Source organism: Armigeres subalbatus, chromosome 1, assembly GCF_024139115.2.
Source record: "Armigeres subalbatus isolate Guangzhou_Male chromosome 1, GZ_Asu_2, whole genome shotgun sequence".
NCBI classification, from domain to species: Eukaryota; Metazoa; Arthropoda; class Insecta; order Diptera; family Culicidae; genus Armigeres; species Armigeres subalbatus.
In genome coordinates this window covers 93,665,554-93,685,081 of record NC_085139.1, presented here as the reverse complement: position 1 = coordinate 93,685,081, position 19,528 = coordinate 93,665,554, and the positions used below count along the sequence as shown (strand labels likewise).

Genomic DNA, 19,528 nt, shown 5'->3' with positions numbered 1-19,528 from the left:
TGTCGTTCCAATAACAGTTTTATTGCTACAAATGTGGCAATACTGGCCATTACTATTTGATGCTTGGCGCAGGTGCTCACAGAAACAACAGGTTATGAATATTCATTGTATGTTGTTTTTTTTCTGGATGAACAGAAATTGTTTTCTAATTGAATCTTTCAGATAAGAAAGCACGATTCAAGTAATGCAGTAGGTATGCATTGTTTGGTTGGATCATAATATGTCTCAAGTACCTACCTGGAAGGCTTTTTTGAAGAACTTTTTGCGTTTATAACATTTATGCCTTTTTCGGCGATGTTCACTGCTTTCTATAATCAATATGCGTAAAATGAGGCCGCCATTTCTCCTTTCAATGTGTCCGGTTCTGTTCAAGGTTTGTTTATTATTTTTGTCCTAAAGGATATGAAGGGGAAGGACGGTCAATATGCGCCCCTAAGAAAATCTCGCTTAACTCTTCAAAAGGACCTAAGTAATATTTTTTCATGAATTAAATTGAATAGCGCAATCAACAGAACAACATGAAAGCTTTTGGTTGCAGTACTCAAATTAATTCACGAAAAAATGCTACTTAGGTCCTTTTGAAAAGTTAAGCGAGAAAACTTCGAATTAAACGATGATAAGAATCTAAAGTATGTACTTCCAATGTGTTATCCACTAATTTAACTTACCATCTATAGTACGGAATACAAATTTTAACGAAAATCCAATTATATTCCGAGAAAACGATTTTATTTTGAGGCACAAATTCAAACCATGCGGGTTAAAACGGTTGAAATGCGCTACTCCGAAGCTAAAACGCGTCAGCCATTGTAAACAAACAGCAGTGAAACTGACAGAAGAATCAAGTATCATTTAACGAAAAGTCTCGTTTCCACTCAAATGGAGGCTTATAAATGCAATATTTTTTTTTTGCTAAATTGTAATAAGTGTAATAAGTAGATATGTGCATACAAGATATGTTTATTCTATATTTTATTTGGAGGGCGCATGTGACTTTGTGCATTGCGGAGCCAAATCACTGTTTTGTATTCACGGAACATGTATTACGCATAAAAAGAAATTCCTGCAGTAAGATCTTAAGTAAGGTCTACAAGAGTAACCAACGATTTATCAGATTGCTTCGAATATTATATATGCCCTTTGTGATACGTAGAATAGAATGTGTTCACAGCTTAGCTTCTTGATAGTCCAATAAAGCCTTAAGTAACCGGAGTAAAGCCTTAAGTAACCGCGTAACCAAAGATCAGTTGGTTTATTTAAAATATGGTACATGCCCTTTCTGATGCATAGAATTATATAATGCGTTCCAAGCATAGCTTATCGGTCGTCCAAGAAATCTCTGGAATAAGCCCTTCAGATCTACACGCTTCCTTTAGATCTACACATAGATCAATTGAAATGTTTCAAATGTTGTGAATGATACAATTTCTGCAAGAAGGGGCCATGAAACAGTCAATTGCTTCAGATAACTTTCAACTGTTGGGATAAAGAGGTCGATGGTTGGCCTCAATGAATTCGGAATATTGGACAAATTCAAAAAACGGACCACAAGGTCCTTAAAGGAGATCAATCCTCGCTTGGACGGAATACTTTTTCTAGAAGTGCAAATTGGTTTTTTTCTTTCGTTGATTCTCCTAAAGTCAATGTCAACTTCTCTCCACAAACAGCCTAGATAGCCGTGTGGTGCCGGTAGCTGGTTATCTAGCTAAGAAAAACTCTACGGATTGCCTGTTCCAATGGTAGAAGTCCACCATACAGCTGACCCCTAATTCTTGGTGTGATGCGGCTTTATGCTTACCGTGCCTACGAATGAATGGTTCTTCTTCTTCTTCTTCTTATTGGCATTACGTCCCCACACTGGGACAGAGCCGCCTCGCAGCTTAGTGTTCATTAAGCACTTCCACAGTTATTAACTGCGAGGTTTCTAAGCCAGGTTACCATTTTTGCATTCGTATATCATGTGGCCAGCACGATAATACTTTTATGCCCAGGGAAGTCGAGACAATTTCCAATCCGAAAATTGCCTAGACCGGCACCGGGACTCGAACCCAGCCACCCTCAGCATGGTCTTGCTTCGTAGCCGCGCGTCTTACCGCACGGCTAAGGAGAGCCCCTGGTTAGGGGGGTCTAATAAGAACCTAACCGCAAACGGAGCTTGTGAAGCACCAGGGCCCCCTTTACAGTATTTAGCCCTCGCTGCGCTAGCCTGATCTTTGGCGTAGTTGACTTTGTGCTTCTCCGAGATAATCGGCTGCTCTTATTCAATCTTAATTTGAGGTTAAATAAGGGTGTTTTTATGAATATGTGTTTTACTTAGTTTTCAACAAATTGTCACTAAAACCAACTCCTTCCTCTCCAGTCATTCCCCGGCCCGCAATTACAATACTTCGGGGATGACTATTGGGCATTGCGCCCCTCCATGACAAGTGCACGTATGCGCCTCAACTCTACGACACTCCCCATGCAACACATTTGCACAAGACATACTGGCACCACATGTGCCCCAACACTCACCTGCCTATGCCGCTTGAATGACTGCAGGGGAAGACCAGGTACCCTGCAGGGGGTACTCCATGCCGCCATCTTACACCATAGACAGTCCTCATTCAGTATGGTGCTCACCCCTGTCCTGCAACAGAATGGCACCACTTGTCTGCCGCTCCTACCTCAGCTACAAGCAGACCCTTTCATGTCTCCTATTTCTGAGGTGCCGCAGAGGCATCAACCCCGACACTCCTGCCAGTCATAGCGAGACTTTCGTGTCCGCTACTTCTGAGGTGCCGCACAGGTATTTGCCCCCAGACACTCCTGCCAGGCTTAGTGAGACTTCACTCATTCCGTCACAGCCGGATGACACTACTGACTAAGCAGTCACACTGACCACACGTAACATGCTAGGCTTACTTGTGTGCTCGCCCATACATTCAGTCCCGATCGCTTGCACCACTTGAGCACCACTCTCTTTGACATTCAGTCACTCACTCAGTGGGGGTTGTAATAATCCATTTTTATCCACTCTGTGCACCTCCTGTGCATCGTTTGGGCGTGGAACACCCGGCACGTCACGCGTGCCTAACACTCCCCTACCCGGGCTTGGATACGGCCAATAGGTCTGAAGGACGGGTACTTTGCTGGCAGCACCCACCCATTGACATTTCGAAGCCCAGGTAGTCCTCAGCCAGTGTGGTGGTCTCCGCATCCTGCGACGGGGTCGCACCACTTACCTTACATGTCTCCGATTTCTTAGGTGCCGCAGAAGCATCAACCCCCCGACACTCCTGCCAGACGCAGCGAGACTTTCATATCCCCTAATTCTGAGATATTGCAGAGGTATCTGCCCCTGATACTCCTGCCAGGCCTACTAAGACTTCACTCATTCTACCACTACCAACCATGCGTACCATGCGAGGCTTACTTGTGTGCTCACTCGTACATTCGGTCCCTCACTCTGTGGGGGTATTACGTGTAATACCCCCAACTCCCTTTCGCTTGCACCACATGTGCACCACTTGGGGGTGTGCGGGTACCACCTGCTGCCACCCACTTGCCGCCAAAGCAGCCCACACTCTGTGGAACCTCCACAGGCTCCGTTAACTCCCTGGCTAAATGTTTCACCCCCAAGGCAATGCATCCCCTCGACACGGGTCGCCTGATACCTTGAGATTTGGGGATAGGGGCTTGTATGCTTTAAGCGGCACACGGTCGCTTGATAGGGTTTGCTTGCGGATATGTGGTTTTTGGGAGGGAATTAACAGAGCCCCTGTTAACCCCACCACCTCCTAGGCAGAACCCCTGACTCGCAGACAACTAGGAAGGGGTCGTCAAGCCCTTGGACATGGTCCCTGCTGCCCCTAGCTACAACGTGGTTTGTTGTCACAAAACTCGGCAGTGTGACCAAGTTGTTTGCAGTTGGTACATTTAAATACCCTTGGCACAAAAGACGCACCGGAAACAACATATTTTCTATATCGACATATTTTGGAAGCATCGAACCGGCTAACGTCACCTGAAGCGAGCCTGACTTGGAATAAACCTTTTGCCATCTACCGTGACTGCTGAATGCGATTCCTTGCAGTCCAGAATATCAACGGTAGATTGCAGAGCATTCTTTAGGCGACCTTTCCCTGCAAGCACATCCTTGCAAGTCAAGCTCGCTGCGTTGATTACGCCTTCTATTTTGACCTCCCGCGAGGGCACATAAACTAAATATTCAACATTGTACGCCCTGTCTTCGCAATTTCATTCGCCACCTGATATGCAGGTGCGGTGATACGTAGTTTATTCCAATTAACCTGATTGAATTCGGTTGTCGGAAAACGACGCGTCAAATCACGTTTAATGCCCAGGAAATCCAGGCTCTTCACTTTCTGCTGAAAGTAAACAACCCAAGGCTCAGGCGAAGCCGCATGGTACAATCGTGTGCGCCCTGCATCTTTTGGAGGCATATTGCTTTCCACAGTCTCTGCCTCCATTCTTACCCGGAAGGAGGAAGGATGATTTTGCTTATGCTAACTTAAATAGCTAATCAGAAAAAAAACCCTAAAACACTGATTTAATTTATTCTATCAGTCCCACTCCGAGCCAAGCAGATGGGAGAACAATAAAAACGTTTCTACTTATCTGCCCCTGGTGATGTAGGTAGCCTGCCTCACTGGCGTCGCCAGAAGCAGTTACTTCCCTCGCCGACAGCGATCGCATTGGATCCGTAGATCCGTAGGAACGCACCACACAATAGCTTTTTCACTACCGAACACAATCCGCGATGAAACACAGCACACACGTCTGTCTCGTTCGAACTATCGGCACGGAATGAGTGCTTATCTTATATATCATATTTAAGCTACGCGTGAAGATCTTGTGGGCTGTGTCATCTTTCTATTCTATATTTCACAAATAAACATGTACCATTTTCAAAACCATCCAGTGTAACGGGGAACTGGGAGCTACACTGAGAAAAATTCCATGGTAACGATTACTATTTTGTAGAGTACGCCATGTTTTAAAAACAACCACAAATTTTCAGTTAAATTAACCATGCATTCGGACAAATTCACCACTGATTCAGTTCATGCAACAACATTCCACCAGGACCACAGTTGATTTTACTGCGCGCATGGTAAAATCAAACGTGTTTATTGTCTGCTGAAAATCGTCGGTGCGTATTCTTAAATTAACCCTCGGAATGGTAGTTTCGACCGCAAAATTTTTGCGTGGAGGATTCGATATTACAACCTTCACTTATGCGCCAGACAAGGTAATCTTGTCGTGAAGGCGCACGCTCTATAATTTAAGAATCTTCCTGTGCCCGGCCAGGAGATCTCAGGGCGAGTCTCATCAGACAACTTCCAATAAACCGAAACTTTAACTCCATCCAACGGAAACTACTGACATTCAAATAAATTCTTATCAATCCTCAGGACGGGTGTAGGAACTCTTTGCGATCCTCCTATCCCCTCATATACTACTCGAACCGATCTTTAATCTGATTAATCTGATTAGTTCCACCCTACAATCCTTGAGTCACTCGAATTCTTTAACCAAAAGTACTATCGTATTGCGGCTGATTTCTGTACTTAACATCTTCTCTTACATAGGGGTTAGTATAATACAAGGTTTGAGCTCTTACGTGCATATAATTTCTTCTTGTTCTGTTGCCTTTTTCCCTCGGTGTCCAACGGCGGTCGCGACAAGTGCACTTGTGGGTGGTGGTTCAGCGAGGTAGGGTATGCCCCGACCGTCGAACTATTTCAAGTTGTGATTTTAGCCGATGCGCACACCGGCGGCTACAGTGGAGCGAGTCTACACTGTGCGTGGTGAATAAGGAATTGGCTATTCTAGTCGTAAACAATGATGACGTCATAATAGGGAATTGATGACATCCTATCGAAGCAATGGCCTCACGAGCCCAACGCCGTCAAACGATAAGTTCGGGAGGGGAATGACACCGCGTCCCGCAGTCACGAGCAATCCCTAGGGTGCACCTTCGTTTGAAGGATTCTAAATTCGTCCAAAGTAGTCTTATTTGGAATTAGGGATGCGTGCATCGTGGTTGTAGCCTAATAACTGTACAAAAACACTTGAGGAATACTGCAATCTAACTTTAAACATAGAAACACTCACGGTTTTTCCCTTTTTTATCCTGTCGCTCGTCTGTCGTTTACAGGTTTTATGGTTCTTTAGTTCATAAACGCTAAATTATCTAAAATTACATACTAATAGTTATTTAATTTCATCGGAGGGCCTTAAACTTCGTATCGTTAGCCGACAATCACATAGCGATATTTACACCCATGGTATATATAAGGTTGAGTCAGGTACATTTTTGAAACAGTTTGATTGATCTTTGATTGCGTGTGTAGATTTTAAGGCCTAACTTCGAGGATATCTTGGATGACCGATAACCTCCGCCGTTGACTCATTCTATTCTACACATCCACAACTGCATATACCATAATTACAACCGCTGTAGATCTTAAGAGCTAACTCCAGGGATTTCTTGAATGGCTGGGTATCTCTGACGTTAACACATTTTTTCTACACTCCCAAAGTGCCTGTGCCATATTTAAAACAGTTTGATTGATCTCTCGTAACGCGTCTAGATCTTCAGCCATTACTCCAAGATTGATTGGATGCCCAAAAAACTATGTCGAAAAAACTCTGTTCTGAGTAGTCTCCACACTATTCACTTCTCTCCCTTCGTTTCTTTTCTCGATGTTCCTTTCTCTATTCTTTAATTCCACTACTTGCTTCCCACCTGGCACCTCTTACGTCTCGTTCCTTACTTCTCACCTGGGAGGGAGATCCAGATACTACACACGAAATAACAATTAAATTAAACGTCATGACGCAAGAAAATTATCGACGAGCAAAATATACCAAAGCAAGCGTCACACGGACTGACCAATTTTTGTTTTGCGTGTCATCGATGTTTTCGTTGATTTCATTGAAGCCGGTGAGTGACTTTCTCAAGTTTCATATAACGTTCCGAGTGCGGGAATTTGAAATATGAAGTTTCTCGTGAAACTCTCTCTTCCGGAATATTGAATTAAGAAGTGTCCGGAACATGGTCGTTTTTCGCTTCCCTATGGAGGGAATCACAAAATGCGGTGGATTAAATTCAGTATAAATAAAATACGAATCTCTTGTCAGCATCTATCTCGACAAACTCAACAGCCAAAACTCGTTCAAAGTCATTTATATAAAATTTAATAATTTTGTCGATTTTTTTTCACACTAATTTATTCCAAATAATGATATAAATTTCAATGAATCGTTATCTAAATTCTCGTAAAGTATGATATCAATGCAATGATATATTTTGGCAAATAATTTCATAAATGATCGCCACTACACCTTTATCCCTTTTTGTTCATCGAATCATCGGTATTTTGGCGTTTGTTCATCTCCGTTATCTTGTTATATTTTTGAGATAAAAATTTAATGAATGAAACGACATTAGCTTTTTGATTATGAAGGGATAGCCTTATCGTCATGAAAAACCATTTCACAAGGACATTGCCGGTTGATGTTTTGGGGTAAGGAAAATAATTCCCCTCATATTGATTATATTTGAATGAAAATTCTATGGGATAGAATGTTAATGCAATTTTGCTATTACCAATCAAAACTACATTGTGGTCTAATGATTAAGATCTCTGAGCAAAGGTTCTACAGTATTCTTTTATCCAGGTTCGATAAACGATTAAGCAAATAAATAAAAATCTACATGAAAGATAACTCTCGATGTTCCTCTGAAGAACCCTGAAATTAAAGTTCTTATCAAAAATTCTGACATATCGATAAAGTATAACGGTGAAAGATCATATCGGTTCAACCGTATCTTTATGAAACGACATCTATCGCTATCGATGGTTCATAAAAAAACTTTTAAAATTGGATATGAAGAATTTTGAAGAAACTTACAGAAATGGTTGGCAAGGATTGATTATTCATGTTGGCAAATGTGTTTTTGTTTTCTTTTGCATTTCTAAGTAGCTTGTTTCATAACGGGTGGGAAAAGATGGAAGTTGCAAAGCGAAATCTCTCTTCCATTCTTTCACCATATATGCCAGATTCGGACGACATACACTTTACAGATTTTTTCAAATCGTCAAAATCCGACTATTCACGATTAAAATTACGAAAAAAAACTGTAGCTGAGGATTGGGTTGACTTTGAAAAACGTGAAACGAGCGATGCAGATAATGAATTAATAAGCGATAAGCAAAGGGAATCATTGCAAGAAAATGTATCCTAGACGTCTCCTTTTCTCTTTACACTGGACACCATATTCAAACGAGTTTCACAGTTCGATTGTATTAGGCTTTTTTTTTGTTCAACAACCGTCGTTTCAAATGGTGTCAGGCCATTAGGCCGAAGGTCGTTAGGCTGAAGGCCATTTGGCCGAAGGTCATTTGACCGAATGGTCATTAGGCCGAATGGCCATTAGGCCGAATTAGCAAAAAGAAGCAAAAATTGAAAAATGAGAAGTGCTTTATTCACCTTCCTTCTTGATTCTTCCTTCTTCTATCTGTCTTCTTTTTCCTTCTTCCTTTTTTCTTTTTCGCTCTTCCTTCTTGCTCCTTCTTATTTCCTTCTTCTATGCTATTTATTTCTTCTCCCTTCTTTCTTCTTCTTTCTGCATTCCTCTTCCTTCTTTCTTCCTTCATTCTTCTTCTTTCTTGGTTCTTCCTTCTTTTTTGTCTTCTTTTCCCACCCTCTTCTTTCTACTTTCTTCTTGTTGTTTCCTTCTTCTTTCTTTTCTTTCTCCTTTCTTCTTTCTTCCTTCTTATTTCTTTCTTCTCTCCTTCTTTTTTTTCTTTCTTTTTGCTTCTTTTCTCTTCTTCCTTCTTCCTTTTCTCTTCTTCCTTCTCAATTATTCCTTCTTTCTTCTTCATTTTTCTTTCTTCGCTTTTTTCTCCCTTGTAACTTCCTCCTTCTTCCTTATTCTTCATTCCATCTTCCTTTATTCTTCTTCCTCCTTCCTTCTACCTTCCTCTTTTCACTTCTTCCTTATTCCTTTTGCCTTCTTCCTTCTTCCTTCTTTTTTCTTCCTTCTTCCTTCGTTCATCTTTCTTCCTTCTTCCTTCATTCATCTTTCTTCCTTCTTCCTTCATTCATCTTTCTTCCTTCTTCCTTCATTGATCTTTCTTCTTTCTTCCTTCTTCTTTCTTCCTCTTTCCTTCTTCCTTCTTCGTTCCTCTTTCTTCCTTCTCCCTTCTTCCTTTTTTCTTCTTTCTTCTTCCATCTTCCTTTTTTCCTTCTTTTTTCTTTCTTCTTCATTCTTCCATCTTCCTTCTTTTTTCTTTCTTCTTCCTTCTTTCTTCTTCCTTTTTCCTCCTTCCTTCTTTCTTCTTCCTTTTTCCTTCTACTTTCTTCCTTCTTCATTCTTTCTTCTTCCTTCTTCTTTCTTCGTTCTTCCTTTTTCCTTCTTCCTTCTTCCTTCTTCCTTTTTCCTTTCTCCTTCTTCCATCTTCCTTCTTCTTTCTTCTTCTATCTTACTCTTTCTTCTCCCTTCTTGTTTTTTTCTTCTTCCATCTTCCTTTTTTTCTTTTCTTTCTTCCGTTTCCTTCCTTCTTTATTCCTTCTTCCGTTTTCTTCCTCCTTTCTCCCTTCTTCCTTCTTTCTTATTCTTTCTTTCTTCTTTCATCTTCCTTCTTCCTCACTTCGCACGACTCATTTCTCACTCCCCAGTTTTCATTCGGCCTAATGGCCATTCGGCCTAATGACCATTCGGCCTAATGACCATTCGGCCTAATGGCCTTCGGCCTAATGACCTTCGGCCTAATGACCCAGCATCGTTTCAAATATAGATTGATAATGTTCAATATAATTTTCTGCTTTTTATAGTTTTCAAGCAAATGATCAGTATCGATACTCCCCATTTATTAAACATTTTCAGCTAGGTCTGCGGTGACGTTTCATGACAACTAAAGTTAGGTCTGCACTGACATTTATATTTTTTGAATCTTAGTCTCCTCCCAGCTTCTCACATCCCATTTATCAATTCTCATATTCCTCTTCTTGCTTTTTCACTTCTCATTTCTCACACTAAGTATCTCGATTATTACTTCTCATATTTTAGTACTTGCTTACATCTTATTTCGCACTTCTTACTGCTTTTTTCCTGTTCCGGTGTGCCCCTGCGCCCAGTTATTAGATCTATTCTAGCGTTACCTGTATCCTAAGTGTTTACGTGCATATCGAATTACTCCATTACTATTGATAAGCAATGCAGTATCGGTTTCAATACCGTTTTTTGGTTTGTTTTCTCAAGAGAACCATGACAAGGTCCCGCTATTTAGACCTTTTACATAGAGCAATCTCATTGAAGGCACGCCCCTTATCATTAGGATATTAATCCTTTCTTGAGAAAACAGAACAGTAATTCTGGTTTTGACCATGCATCGGAGCTCTTGCCACATCCTTGTCTTGCTTCTAGAATATCACCAGTAAAGCTACAAACCCGTGATTTAGCTCTTTCTACAAGACCATTTCAACGCTAGAGAATTTGTTCAGTAATAAAAACTTCCGTGTGTTCCTCTCACTACCATTATTCACCAGTTCAAGAAGAGTACGTATATAAACCCCTAACTCGATTTTTTCCAGCAGTCAGTTCAGCCTAGGACCGGGTACGGAGGTTTTTAACTATCTGCTTGAAAAGTTGTTTCCGCTGCATACATTAATTATGTTTTATTTCTGAGACTGCTGTTGGTAGCGGGGACTAAATAGATAAATCCTACCACGACTTATTGAACTAGCTAGAAAAATGTATTAAGCTAGGGCTCTGTTTGAAAGATCTTACATCGCAACTTGCGTATCGCTTCTCACTTCTAAATTTTATTCAGCCTATTAACCCATAAAATGCAATGGTTCGTATTTGCTGACTGCCGCATTTTAAACCTAGTTCCCCAACCTTTTATCACAAGCGGTAAGTTGTTTTCTGAACGTGTCCGTAGAGAACAAGAAGTCAAATCTGTAGGACGGAAAACTCTATTTGACCGAAGTGTCTTGCCAAGTCCAAAGAATGCACAATTTTCTACCGTGCTGTGTTTCTGGCGTTTATCCAGTAAGCCCCATGTACACTTAGAGTGGGGCGCAGTTGTATGGAAAAACGCAAACTTCGTCCGATCAAGTGAGATCAAGGTTTTTCTGAATCGTTTTGGGACCCCAATCAACTGTGCAAAATATGGGCTCGATTGGTTGCGACCTCGCATGCCGCATCGCGTTTTAAATTTACATGGAGATTTGTATGGGAAAACGTATTTTTTACATTTTTCCTATTAGCGGCTTCAATTTATTACCAGTCACGTGACTCATTACGTTAGCATATAGTCTGGAAGTTGCTGAAAGGCTTTGCCGAAGAAGGTAAATAGCTGGAAGGTCTACAAAAAAATGTTATTACGTTTCGAAAATTGATTGTTCAAACCATATGCAAGAAATCAATGTTTCTGCCAGCACTACCGGACGACCTATGATTATCGAAGGGCAAAACCCGTCTTTCTTCTTGTCGGATTTTTTTCTTTGTGAAATGATTCCGGATAGTTCCCATTAGCTCTAAAGCCCTTTATGAACAATTATTTTGAAATACCACTCAGTTAAATTATTGGTCTACGTAGTGCGGCAGTGCTGGCAGAATAAACGATTTTTTGCATATGGTTTGAACACTCAATATATGAAGCGTTATAACTTTTTTCGTGGACGTTCCAGCAACGAGCTTTCTTCAGCAAAGTTTTTCGGCATCCTTTTGGGTTATACTTTCACACAATGTGCCACTTGGTTTACGATGAATTGGAACCTCTAGTAGTAGAAATGCAAAAATCTATGTTCTCCCATAGTAATTTACATACAAACTTCAAACGCGATCCGGAAAGTGAGGAAGCAACTATTATTTATTTTATTTAATCAGACTAAGGCCGAAGTGGCCTGTGCGGTATATAAGAGTCTTCTCCATTCGGCTCGGTCCATGGCTACACGTCGCCAACCACGCAGTCTACGGAGGGTCCGCAAGTCATCTTCCACCTGATCGATCCACCTTGCCCGCTGCGCACCTCGCCTTCTTGTGCCCGTCGGATCGTTGTCGAGAACAGTGATTCGTACAGTACATTTTGCTGCTATTATCATGTCACATTGTTTGTACCGGACAGAATGTTGCACAACATTCTCTTGTGACAATTATAGTGTTGTAGACACATGCCATTCATGGCAATGAATGTATTACCCATGAGTCGTTCGTATCATGTGACAATATTCGTGCCGCCTGTGGTGAATGTATCACTATCTATTATGATGGTAGTGCAAAATGAATGTTATGACTGATTATGCTCAAATTTGGCAATATTGTGGCTAAATTTGAAACAAAACCTGCCAAAGCCGTATTTTCCCTATATTAAAAAAAAAGCACTAAAAAATCAATATAACAAAAAAAATTAGGCTCGTACGTATAATTGTGTGATAAATCTTATTTTTTTGGTTGATCCTCATTTTTTATTTCAAAATTTTGATTTTTATTGTTAAAACCCAGGTTGGGGAGACTGGGGTAATATGCACCCTCGGTGCAAAACGACCCTTTTGCATTTTTGAATACATTTTCAGCAGTTTTTCCAGAGTATTTACAACAGCGCATGTAGTTCGGATCTCGAACTAGCGATCCAGTAGTAAACATTAATGAAAATATTCCTGGAACATAGCGGAAGTCGTTTTGCACAGGGGTGCATATTACCCCAGTTACCCCTAATGCCACTAGCGGTGATGATGCCTTTGTCCAAACAATCGATGTATTGTCGGCGTAGCACCAACTTAGAATTCGGAAGTCCGGACTTCCGAACCGAACTTTCTTCCGAAGTTTTATCTGTCAAACTAATGGATGCGTTGTTTAGCGCATCTTTAGGCGAATCCAGCGCACTACTTCCGAAGTTGGGAAAGTTGCCTGTATCTGGAGAAAAATCCAACTTCGGTATAAAAAGCGGTATAAATTTATTCCGGATACACAATATTCCAACTATAATTGCCTACCTTAAGGCGTTTACCGACGCTTGCTTTATACATTGATAAATGATTGAAACGTTTGATGATCAAAGTTACCCCAAATTGAAGAGCCAAAAAACTCCATAAAAAAAAAATTTAAAACCTATTTAAAATTATCAAATAATCAAGAACAATTGCCTAATACGTTATATGTACATGTAGCAGTACTCGTTTTAAAAATATGAGAAAAGCCACTTACGGAGGAAATATGTACAAAACAATTAAAAAATTATCAATGTTCCCCCGGATCACGGCACTATAGATCGTGGTAACGGAATGATTGATAGAAGCATAATTCGTAACCTGATTGCAGTTCAGTTCATTGCACATATACTGAAGTCGTAGTCAACGCTAGATGTTAGCTTAGAATTTTTAATGTGAGAACGAACGTCTTCAGCACAAACAGCATACTTCTTGAAAAAATATCAGCATAAACACAAGGACACATGTTATGGTCATATTGCTTGGAATTTTTTCAAATGGTCCTAATTGATTTTGAAAAAGACGCACGCCGAAAAAAGCTAATAAATCAATATCGATAATCCGTGAACGTGAATTTTAAAATAAACTTAAGAAACGGTTCAACGAAATCGATTTCTAGTGGTTTTTACTCGCGTGAAAGAAAAAAACATTTTGTATAAATTTTGCGTAAACCGTTCATCTTTCTTAAATCTTACACTTGCTGTAATCGTGTTTTCATAATATTGTAATTATTGTTCATTTCGGGTGGCTGGAAAATAGGAAATTAAACTTATAAATCCCAAAATCCGCGAAAAGAAAGCACAAAAAGCGAGCTCAGCTATATTAACTGTAGTATTTTCAAATATTTAGCTCCATTGGTGATGCATTCATCACCTTCACAATTATATTCCATTAGTTTCATTTGTGACACATATTATGTCGCATAGAAAAATGTCACGGGAGCTCATGACTTTTTTTCTTTCGTGCTACAATAATTTGTGTTACATGACCATCACACATGCAACACGTGACCATCAACAGATTTACAGTTCAAGACAGTACATTTTAATCCACTGAGTGCAACAATATCTTTTGATATCTTTGTTCATAGTATGGATCGTTGAGAAAGGAAATATCTTTGATTAATATTCACTTCTAGCATTAAAGTTTTATATATTTTCCTACAATAATTGTGAATTACTTTCTTCTCCTCCTTCTTCTTCTTATTGGCATTACATCCCCCATTGGAACATTGCCGCCTCTCTGCTAAGTGTTCATTCAGCACTTCCACAGTTATTAATCGCGAGGTTTCTAAGCCAATTTTGCATTCGTATGGGGGGCTAATACGATGATACTTTTTAGGCCCAGGGAAGTCGAGACAGTTTTCAAACCGAAAATTACCTAGACCTGGACCGGGAATCGAACCCAGCCACCCTCAGCATAATCTTGCTTTATAGCCGCGCATCTTACCGCTAGGCTAAGTGAATTACTTTAGCATTGTTAAATATAGTAGAAAGATTAAGATTGACTTCTTTTGGCGATGGAAGTTTTAATAAGTAGCAAATACTTTGTTACTCCTACATCGATTAATTTATTTAACCTTCTTTAAAGGGTTAGAAGTTTGTATTTTCGTTGGTGTATGTATTCGCTATAGTATACTTATTGTCGGCGTAGCACCAAGTTAGAATTCGGAGGTCGGGACTTCCGAACCGAAGTTTCTTCCGAAGTTTTATTTGTCAAACTAATTGATGCGTTGTTTAGCGCATCTTTAGGCGAATCCAGCGCACTACTTCCGAAGTTGGGAAAGTTGCCTGTATCTGGAGAAAAATCCAACTTCGGTATAAAAAGCGGTATAAATTTATTCCGGATACACAATATTAAAACTGCTATCGCCGAAAGAAGTCAATCTTAATAGCAAAGCTTCAGTCGTCATCCCCCAGATTAGTAGAAATTATTATCATTCTTTCACAAAACTGAAAATTGTGCAGTTCATTTATTCCCTTTTCAATTCGCCACTTAAAAATGTGTACAACCAACTTGACCTAATTATCATTTTTGATTTAAATTGTCATTCTGTTCATATTCCAGCATTTACTCGGATCGCGCACTTCGGGAGCACAGGATACCAGGGTGCCATTGCCGCACTATATTGAAAACATTTTGAGCGTGTCCACAGATGCGATCAGCCTGGACGGACTGCTGGACTGCGTAAGCAGTGGGAGCTTTTCCAGCCCACCATCACCCAGGGTGAGCACGGGCGGAGTAGGCGGACAGAGGCCGGTTGGGGCCGAGGATGGTAAGTAGATTAATATCTAATAACCGAAAGTAAAGTTGTAATTAAGGGTATGCGATAACATACTTTTTCCTGACCAAACGCAACGAAATGAAATTTGAAAAATTTCCAAAGATATTGGATTGTGACTCTATACATTCCAACTAAAACTTGACCTGTTCTCCAACTTAGTATTATATTACCACTTCCTCAGTTATCAATTGAAAGCTTTTCTATGCCCGCCATTGCATGAGTCTGTAACTTGTGTGGCAAATACAACACTTTGCCCAAAGAGCCGAGAATGTTTCCTACCCGGAAACATTCTAGACCGGACCGAGAATCGAACTCGCCATCTCCGGATTGGCCTAGCGATGCGGGGCTATAAAGTTTTTGGAAAGGAGGCTTCCAAGCCTATTGTAAGAGGCGACTCTCTTGAAAGGAGGCTTCCAAGCCTTATTAAAGGAGGCTTCCGAGTCCGAGCCTTTTGAAAATAGGCTTTCAAACCTCTTGAAATAGGCTTCCTAACCGCTTGAAAGGAGGTTTCCGAGCCTCTTGAAAGTAGGCTTCCGAGCCTTTTGAATGGAGGCTTCCAAGCCTTTTGAAAGAATGCTTCCGTGCCTCTTGAAAGGAGACTTTCGAGCCTTTTGAAAAGAAGTTTTTGAGTTTTTTTGAAAGGAGGCTTCCGAGCCTCTTGAAAGGAGGCTTCCGAGCCTCTTGGAAGAAGACTTTTGAGCCTCTTGAAAAAAGATTTCCGAGCCTCTTGCAATGAGGCTTCCGAGCCTCTTTAAAGGAGGCTTCCGAGCCTGTATAAAGGAGGCTTCCGAGCCTCATTAAATCAAACCTTCGGAGCTTCTTGAATCTTTTGAATGGAGGCTTCCAAGCCTCTTGAATGAAGGCTTTCGAGCCTCTTGAAAAGAGACTTCCGAACTTTTTGAAAAGAGACTTTCGAGCCTCTTGAAGGGAGACTTTCGAGCCTCTTGAAAGAGGGCTTTCGAGTTTCTTGTTAGAAGACTTTCGAGTTTCTTGAAAGGAGGTTTTCGAACCTTTTGAATTGTGGCTTCCGAGCCTCTTAAAAGGAGGCTTATGAGCCTTTTGAATAAAGGCTTCCTAGTCTCTTGAAACGTGGCTTCCTGGAGCCTCTTAAAAGGAGGCTTATGAGCATTTTGAAAGGAGGCTTCTGAGCCTCTTGAAAGGAGATTTTCGAACCTCTAGAAAAGAGACTTTCGAGCCTATTGAAAGGAGATTTTCAAGCCTTCTGAATGAAGACTTTCGAGCCTTTTGAAAGGACGTTTCCGAGCCTCTTGACAGGTGACTTTCGAGCCTGTCAAAAGGAGGCTCCCGAGCCTCTGGAAATAGACTGCCGAGCATTTTGAAAGGAGATTTTCAAGCCTCTTGAATGGAGACTTTCGAGTTTCTTGAAAGAAGGCTTCCGAGTTTCTTGGAAGGAAGCTTCCGAACATCTTGAAAAGAGGTTTCCGAACCTTTAGAAAGGAGGCTTCCGAGCCGCATGAAATCAAACCTTCCGAGCCTTTTAAAAGGAGGAAAGGAGGCTTCCGAGCCTCTTGAAAAGAGACTTCCAAACCTTTTGAATGGAAGACTTTCGAGCCTCTTGAAAGGAGACTTTAGAGCCTCTTGTTAGAAGGCTTTGAACCTATTGAATTGTGTCCAACTCCTTTTAAGAGTCTTTTCAAAGCCTTTTTGAAAAGAGGCCTGAGCCTCTTGAAAGGAGATTTTCGAACCTCTAAAAACGATACTTTCGAACTTCTTGAAAGTAGGCTTATGACCCCTTTGAAAAGAGGCTTCCAAGTCTATAAGACAAAGGCAAAGGTGCTGTTTGGACGAGATGGCGCCACAACATTTAAAGTAAAATGAATTTCCTTGTATGGACAAAGCATCCGTTCTCATCAACTACGCATCGGATCAATATGAAAACTAGGTCAAAAAGCAACAAATAATTTTTAGATTTTTTGTACCCACGACTTATTTTACAGTTCTAAACAATAGAAGAGATTTAATTGTACCTCCATACTAAATCCTATTTGTATACTTTCAATTTTTTCAAGACTGTTCTCCACCTCGTGTGTGTGGAAGCAACATTGAAAACTTACGATATCGAACAGCAGATGTCCCTAGTGTATATACAATATAACATTGATACAAACACACAGCAACACCACCTGTCGCCTGATAATGGAATTATTGCAATTATACCATCAGGTGTAGTGGCTGTTGTTAAAATATTTAGGAAGGGCCTCAAGCGGAATTTTTGCTAGAATGCAACTGACGATCTCCTATTGACAGGAGACTTTCGAGCTTCTTGATAGGAGATTTTCGAGCCTCTTGATAGGAGATTTTCGAGCTTCTTGAATTGAGACGATTGAGTCTCTAGAAATGTGGCTTCTGAGCCTCTCAAAAGGAAGCTTATGAGCCTTTTGAAATGAGGTTTTCGAGCCGCTGAAAGGAGGCTTCCGAGCCTCTTGAAAGGAGATTTTCGAGCCTCTTGATAGGAGATTTTCCAGACCCTTAAATGGAGTCTTTCGAGTCTCTTGAAATGTGGCTTAAAATCCTCTTAAAAGGAGGCTTATGAGCCTTTTGAAAATAGGCTTCCGAGCCTCTTGACAGGTAACTTTCGAGCCTCTTGAAATTATGTTTTCGAACCTTTTGAAAGGGCACTTATGAATCTCTTGAAAGGAAACTTTCGAGTCTCTTGAAAGAGGGCTTTCAAGCCTCTTGTAAGGAGACTTTCCAGCCTCTTAAAAGGAGGCTTTTGAACCTTTTGAAAAGAGGCTTCCGAGCCTCTTGATAGGTAACTTTCGAGTCTCTTGAAATGAGGTTTTCGGGCCTCTTATAAGGAGGCTTTTGAACCTTTTGAAAGGACGTTTCTGAGCCTCTTGACAGAAGACTTTCGAGCCTCTTGAAATGACGTTTTCGGGCCTTTTGAAAGGAGGCTTCCGAGCCTCTTGAAAGCAGATTTTCGAGTCTCTTGAAAAGAGATTTTCGAGTCTCTGGAAAGAGGTCTTTCAAGCCTTTTGTTAGGAGGCCTTCAAGCTTCTTAAAAGGAAGCTTTTGAATCGTTTGAAAGGACGTTTCCGAGCCTCTTGACATGAGACTTTCGAGCCTCTTGAAATGAGGTTTCGAGCCTCTTTAAAGGAGGCTTCTGAGCCTCTTGAAAGAAGATGTTCGAGCCTCTTGAAACGAGACTTTCGAGTCTGTTGAAAGGACGTTTCCTAGCCTTTGACAGGAGACTTACGAGTCTCTTGAAACGAGGTTTTCGAGTCTCTTGAAAGGATATTTTCGAGCCTCTTGATAAGAGATTTTCGATCCTCTTGAAAAGAGACTTCGAGTCTATTGAACGGACGTTTCCGAGCCTTTTGACAGGAGAATTTCGAGCCTCTTGAAATTAGGTTTTCGAGCCTCTTGAAACGAGACTTTCGAACTTCTTGAAAGAAGACTTTCGAAGCTCTTAAAAGGAGACTTCTGAACCTTTTGAAAGGTGTCTTCCGAGTCTCTTAAAAGGAGGCTTATGAGCCTTTTGAAAGGAGGCTTCCGTGCCTCTTGACAGGAGACTTTCGAGCCTCTTGAAAGAAGGCTTCCGTGCCTCCTGAAAGGAGATTTTCGGGCCTCTTGAAGCGAGACATTCAACCTTCTCGAAAGGAGACACTCGAGCCTCTTGAAAGGAGGCTTCCGAGCATCTTATGAGCCTTTTGAATAAAGGCTTCTGAGTCTCTTAAAAGCAGGCTTATGAGTATTTTGAAAAGAGGCTTCCGATCGTCTTGTAAGGAGATTTTCGAGCCTCTTGGAACGAGATTTTCGAGCATTTTGAAATGAGGTTTTCGAGCCGCTGAAAAAAGGCGTCCGAGCCTCTTGATAGGAGATTTTCGAGCCTCTTGAAACCAGACTTTCGAGCCTCTTGATAGGAGGTTTTCAAGCCTCTTAAATGGAGTCTTTCGAGTCTCTTGAAATGTGGCTTAAAATCCTCTTAAAAGGAGGCTTATGAGCCTTTTGAAAATAGGCTTCCGAGCCTCTTGACAGGTAACTTTCGAGCCTCTTGAAATTATGTTTTCGGGCCTTTTGTAAAGAAACTTTCAAATCTCTTGAAAGGAAACTTTCGAGTCTCTTGAAAGAGGGCTTTCAAGCCTCTTGTAAGGAGACTTTCCAGCCTCTTAAAAGGAGGCTTTTGAACCTTTTGAAAAGAGGCTTCCGAGCCTCTTGATAGGTAACTTTCGAGTCTCTTGAAATAAGGTTTTCGAGCCTCTAACAAGGAGTATT

The 19,528-nt window shown here is 40.9% G+C and overlaps 1 protein-coding gene across 3 annotated transcripts in view; it reads left to right on the top strand.

Moving 5' to 3' along the window:
- Positions 1-19,528, top strand: part of LOC134202619 (uncharacterized) — a 708,184-nt gene that overhangs the window by 353,589 nt on the left and 335,067 nt on the right. For all 3 annotated transcript variants that reach the window (XM_062677646.1, XM_062677653.1, XM_062677640.1), the window contains exon 3: positions 15,076-15,283. In XM_062677646.1, coding sequence (XP_062533630.1) covers positions 15,076-15,283 — 208 coding nt within the window. The remainder of the gene's footprint in view (positions 1-15,075; positions 15,284-19,528) is intronic.